The sequence below is a fragment of the Ornithorhynchus anatinus genome, unplaced genomic scaffold, assembly GCF_004115215.2.
Source record: "Ornithorhynchus anatinus isolate Pmale09 unplaced genomic scaffold, mOrnAna1.pri.v4 scaffold_93_arrow_ctg1, whole genome shotgun sequence".
Lineage (NCBI taxonomy): Eukaryota > Metazoa > Chordata > Mammalia > Monotremata > Ornithorhynchidae > Ornithorhynchus > Ornithorhynchus anatinus.
Genome location: NW_024396943.1, coordinates 63,137 through 69,136, shown reverse-complemented (window position 1 = coordinate 69,136; position 6,000 = coordinate 63,137). Strand labels below are relative to the sequence as shown.

The window sequence follows — 6,000 nt, the reverse complement described above, 5'->3', positions numbered from 1 at the left end:
CGCACACTTCGCTCCTCTGGTGCTAATCTTCTCACTGTGCCTCCATCTCTCCTGTCTCGTCACCGACCCCTGGCCCACATCCTACCTGTGGCCTGGAATGCCTTCCCTCCTCAAATCCAACAGACAGTTACTCTCTCCCCACCTTACTGTGGGGGCACATCTCCTCCAAGAGGCCTTCTCAGCCTAAGCTCCAGTTTTCCTCATCTCCCACTCCCTTCTGCATCACCCTAACTTGCTCCCTTTGTTCCTTCTCCCTCTCCCAGCCCCACAGCACTTGTATGTATCTGTAATTTTATTTATTTGTATTGATGTATGTTTATTTGTATTAATGTCTGTCTCCCGCCGCCTCTAGACTGTAAGCTCATTGTGGGCAGGGATCATCACTCTTTATTGTTGTATTGCACTTTCCCAAGCTCTTAGAATGGTGTTCTGCATACAGTAAGCACTTAATAAATATGATTTAATGAATGAATGAATTTGAGGAGGGAGGGCATTCCAGGCCAGAGGCAGGACATGAGCCAGGAATCAGTGGCGAGACAGGCGAGATTGGGGCACAGCGAGAAGGTTAGCAGCACCAGAGGAGCAAAGTGTGAGGGGTGGGGATGTAAAAGGAGAGAAGGGAGATGAGGTAGGAGGGGCAAGGTGAAGGAAAGCTTTAAAGCCAACAGTGAGTTTTTGTTTGATATGGAGGTGGATGGGCAACCACTGGAGATTTTGTAGGGGGAGGGGTTGCATTTCCTGAACGTTTCTGTAGAAAGATGATCCGGGCAGTAGAGTGAAGTATGGACTGAAGTAGGGAGAAGCCGGAGTCTGCTCTGCTCTGCTCACAGTAAGCACTCGATAAATACGATGGAATGAATGAATGAATGAGGAGGAGTCTGTGAAGGAGACTGAGAATGAGCGGCCAGAGAGATAAGAGAAGCAGCGTGGCTCAGTGGAAAGAGCACGGGCTTGGGAGTCAGAGGTCATGAGTTCGAATCCCGGCTCTGCCACTTGTCAGCTGCGTGACTGTGGGCAAGTCACTTCACTTCTCTGTGCCTCAGTTCCCTCATCTGTAAAATGAGGATTGACTGTGAGCCTCACGTGGGACAACCTGATTACTCTGTATCTACCCCAGCGCTTAGAACAGTGCTTGGCATATAGTAAGCGCTTAACAAATTCCAACATTATTAGATAAGAGGAGAACCAGGAGAGGACAGAGTCAGGGAAGCCGAGGTTTGATAACGTTTTCCGGAGAAGGTGGAGTACCGCTACCTGGTGCCGCCGCCTGGTGGCGCTAATCGTTACTCTGGAAGGCTGCGCCTCTCTATCGCCCCCTGGTGACACTAATCGTTATTCTAAGAAGCCGCGCCTCTCTATCGCCCCCCTGGTGGCACTAATCGTTATTCTAAGAAGCTGCACCTCTCTATCGCCCCCTGATGGTGCAAGGCATCGTCCTGTGGGACCGTGTTTCTTTATCGCCCCTGGTGGCAGTATGGTACGGCACGACCGTAGGCTTTTTCTCCGAGGCTGCGCCTCCTTATCGCCACAGAGTGATCAGTTGATCAATCAATCGTATTTATTGGGCGCTTACTTTCATTCATTCATTCAATCGTATTTACTCTGCGCATACTGTGTGCAGAGCACTGTACTAAGCATTTTGGAAAGTACATTATAATAAACACACTCCCTGCTCACTATGAGTTTGCAAACTAGACATTAATATAAATACATGAATTTCAGAATAAATGAATTACAGAAGTGCTGTGGAGCAGGGAGGGGGCTTCTAGAATGTAAATCCGTGTGGGCAGGGATTGTCTCTATTGCTGAACTGTACTTTTCAAATGCTTAGTACAGTGCTCTGCACACAGTAAGCGCTCAATAGATACGATTGAATGAATGAATGAAGGCAACCCAGAAGAAAGTGGGAGAAGAGGAAAACCTCCTGTCATTCAACCCACATACTTGTATCTGTAATTATGTCTACTGATGTCTGTCTCCCCCTCTAGACTGTAAGCTCTTTGTGGGCAGAGAATGTCTGTTTACTGTCATGTTGCAGTCTCCCAAGCGCTTAGTACAGTACTCTGCACACAGTAAGTGCTCAATAAATACAGTTGAATGAACTGATGGATGGATGGATGGATGGATGAATGGAGGAGAGGAGGGGTCTGTGAGCCAAACAATGCTTCATAATAATGGCCAAACCACTACGCCCAGCCAAGTTCATGAGGCACAAAGACGGGGTAAAACTGCCAACAGTGATGGCCTCCCAGAATCTAGACATACAAGGGTTAAGGACAAGGATGGAAATGTTCCAAAGATGTCAACTTTTAACAATTGTTTTGTGCGGCTCAAATCCTCAGGTGGTGCAGTCGCTGTAAAAATTAACTTTCTGGTCTTTTTGAAAAACCAAGCTGTATATGTCTGTAAAATCTGCAGCTAATGCAACTGTACCTTGGGCAGATACAGCATGCGTTTGGGGCTCTCCAGTCTCCCAGTATAAATTTATTTCAAAACCTTAGGGCATAGTGGAGCTCTATTGGTATTGCAGGAGTTCTTCAATAGAACACCAGTTACCATATTAGCCAAGCTAAACTCTTTTGGTGTTTTTTCTGCTGATAGGAAGTTGAAGCTACTACATGAGCACCAACAGAGGAGGTGGGTGAAAGACTTTAAAAAGAGCATTTTAACAGCTGGCCTGTTAAGAACGCCACAGGAAGATAACGTTAAAAATAAAGTGAGTGCTTTAAAGCACAGAATAAAAATAATAATAATGTGGTATTTGTATGTACATTAATGACTATTTCCCTCTCTAGTCTGTGAGCCCCTTGTGGGCAGGGAACGTGTCTATCGATTCTGTTGTATTGTCCTCTCCCAAGCACTTAACACAGCGCTTAAAAATGGTTTTTAAAAAACGATATTTTAAAATACTACGGATTGATTGTAAGGCAGTTATGGGCCAAGCGCTGGGCAAATACAAGGTAATCAGAAGAGACATAGTGTCTGCCCCACATGGGGATCACTATCTAAGGCGGGGGGAGAATAGCTGAGAAGCAGCGTGGCCTAGGGCCTGCAAGTCAGAGGACCCGGGTTCTAATTCTTGGTCTGCCAAACGCTCCGCCGTGACACCTTTGGCAAGTCATTTACCATCTCTGGGCCTCAGTTTCCACACTGCAAAATGTGGATTCAATACCTGTTCTCCCTCCTACTTACATCCGTGAGCCCCCACGTGGGTCAAGGACTGTGTCCAATCTAACCAACTTCTATCTAACCCAGCGCCTAGAACAGTGTTTGACATACAGTAAGTGCTTACAAGAACCACAAATTTACATAAAAAAAAAGCCAGGTATTTATCCCTACATTACAGATGAGAAAATGGAGGTACAGAGAGGTTCAGTGACTTACTCAAGGTCACACGGCAGGCCAGGTGCGGAGCCTTTATTAGAACTTGCGTCTCCTGACTCCCGGTCCCGTGCTCTATCCGTTAGGCTTCGCGGCTTTGCCAAGACATTGAGTCAGGAAGGGGACATTCCCAGGGACGGTGCCGTGATAGCGTAAGGCCCGCCCCAAAGGCTGCCATTGCCGCTGCCGCCAGGAACGTTTCACTCAACTCTGGAGCCGCAGGGATGAGGCATGGTCAGAGAGGGGCAAATGCCCTGAGGAGTGGGAAAAGAATTAATGGAATCTATTGGGAAACTTTCACATGAAGAGTCAGAAGCGAATTTTATTGTAATACTCTTTTTTCAGCATCTGAAAATAGTTCCAAACCCAACATACATTTGCTTTGGATGACACCTCATATTACATAAAACTTAGCATATCACAAATCCGTTCTATGCATCACTCTTCTGCTCTTCTCCCCAAATTCCACGGCTTTTACTAGAACCCCTGAAAAACAAAAACCGGAGGCTGACTTCAATCTAGGTTATTCATTCATTCAGTTGTATTTATTGAGTGCTCTACTGTGTGTGGAGCACTGTACTAAGCGCTCAGGAGAGTACAATACAACAATAAACAGACACATTCCCTGCTCACAAAAAGCTTAGAGTCTGGAGGGGGAGACAGACATTAATATGAATAAACTACAGATGTGGACATAAGTGCCAGGGGGATGAGGAGGGGAGGAGAGGGGATTGTAATAGCACTATTCAAATCTCATGCCATTTTAGCTGGTACTGGGTTGCCAGAGACCCTAGCCATGGACAGGGTGAATGACGTAGGAGCCTAGCAAGAGTCCCGCACTTCTGGTGAACGGGTCTACTATGGCAGCGACCAAGAGTTGTAGGGAAAGCCAGGTGCAAGGAGGTGGACGGAGCCTGCTTGATATCGGCAGCAGTAGCTGCGGTTAGAAGGGTCCTCGATCTCCGGGTACCCAGAGAGCAAACCCCATGAAATGAAGGCTGCTGCAGACTGGGTGGGGCATCTAAGGAAACTCTGGGTATGGTGGAGAAACTGGGGGAGGTCTGGGAACTAGTCAGACAGTGAATTAACGCACAGGGCCCGCGGAAGGGCATCGGGCAAGTTACGGGGGCTCATCATCCACACAACACTTGTCTTGTAGCTTAGGCAGAGGGCAGTGGAGGCTCATGAGGCCTTCCCGGACCTAGCCCTTGAGTTTCCTCATCGGTCCTCTCACCTCTGCGTCAACTCTGCATTTGGTTGTATACCCCTCAGCTGCCTCGATACTCACCCCGGTCCCACAGCACCTGGGGAAACATCTTAATATTCTACTGTTACCCTTCTCCATAGTCTATTTTCATTTCTGTCTCTCCCTGGAGAGTGTAAGCTTCTTGGAGGAAGGGATCGTGTCTACCTAGTCTGTTGTATTGTACTCTCGTGAGCTTTAAGTGCAGTGCCTTGCACAGAGTGAATGCTTAATAAATGCCCTTGACTGACTGATCGATTGATTGACTCGGGGCCAAGGTTTTGACAGCCAATACTCTGGGACAAGACTCTCAGCTACCCCAAGCTTTCATTTGACCAAGAGAGGTTTTGGCCTATCCTCCCTGGGTAAGCCCGTCACCTCAACCTCTGCTGCCAATCAATCGACGGTATTTTTTGAGCACTTCCTATGTGCAGAGCACTATACTAAGTGCTTGGGAGAGTACAATACATCAGAATGAGCAGACACCTTCCCCGCCCAGAACGAGCGGACAGACTGAAGTCCTCCTGGGTCCTGGAGATCTGCCACTGGCTCCACTTCTCTTGCACTCCACTGGGCTGGAATGCCCTCCCTCTTCCTTTTGGCCAGACTGTCACTCTCCCTACTTTCAAATGACATCTCCTCTAAGAGGCGCTGGCCAACTAAAGCCTCATTCTCTCTTCTCCCACTCCCATCTGCATTGTCGCTGCACTTGGGTTTGCACCTTTTAGCCACCCCTCCCCCTCAGCCCCAGAGCACTTGTGTCCATATCTATAATTTATTTATGTAGATTAACACCCATCTCCCCCGTAGACTGAAATCTCATTGTGGGCAGGGAACAGGCCACCAACTCTGTTCCATTGTCCTCTTCCAAGCACTTAGTCCTGTGCTCTGCACAGTAAGCGCTCACTAAATTCGACCGATTGATTGCACAGAACATTCTGGCCTGCAACAGTTGCCCAACTCCTCTGGCTTCCAGAACAGCAGGGACGCCCTGGCTCTGCTGCTGTCCCACCACCATTAACGCCACTAACGCCGCCACCTGCAAAGAAGATTCTGGCAGGAGAAACATATTGCCGGGGAGATTGTTTTGCAACAGGGGAAAGCTGGGACCTGCATTTTATATAGAGCACATACGTTGACTGCCATATGGGTGGGGGGAGGTCTCATTTCTCTGAGATCTTTTGGTTTTATTCTAAAATGTCAAAGGTTGATGCCCTATTCAGGAAAAAGTTCAGAATTCACTTTTCCACACAGCAAAATCTGTAGTCTACACTAAGGGTAATTCTAACTTTCAAACGAAGCAAAAATTAAATGTCTCTGGGCACTCAAAGTGGCTTATTGGACTTGAAAGTGCAGTCACAAGAGCTGTAGTCAAG

At 47.6% G+C, this 6,000-nt stretch overlaps 1 protein-coding gene across 1 annotated transcript in view; it reads right to left on the bottom strand.

Annotated features, from left to right (window-relative positions):
* Positions 1–3,690: 3,690 nt before the first annotated feature.
* LOC103166204 (RING finger protein 17) overlaps positions 3,691–6,000 on the bottom strand; it is a 36,239-nt gene continuing 33,929 nt past the window's right edge. Inside the window, exon 16 of the mRNA XM_039911079.1 lies at positions 3,691–3,867. Coding sequence (XP_039767013.1) covers positions 3,859–3,867 — 9 coding nt within the window. The 3' untranslated portion in view covers positions 3,691–3,858. The remainder of the gene's footprint in view (positions 3,868–6,000) is intronic.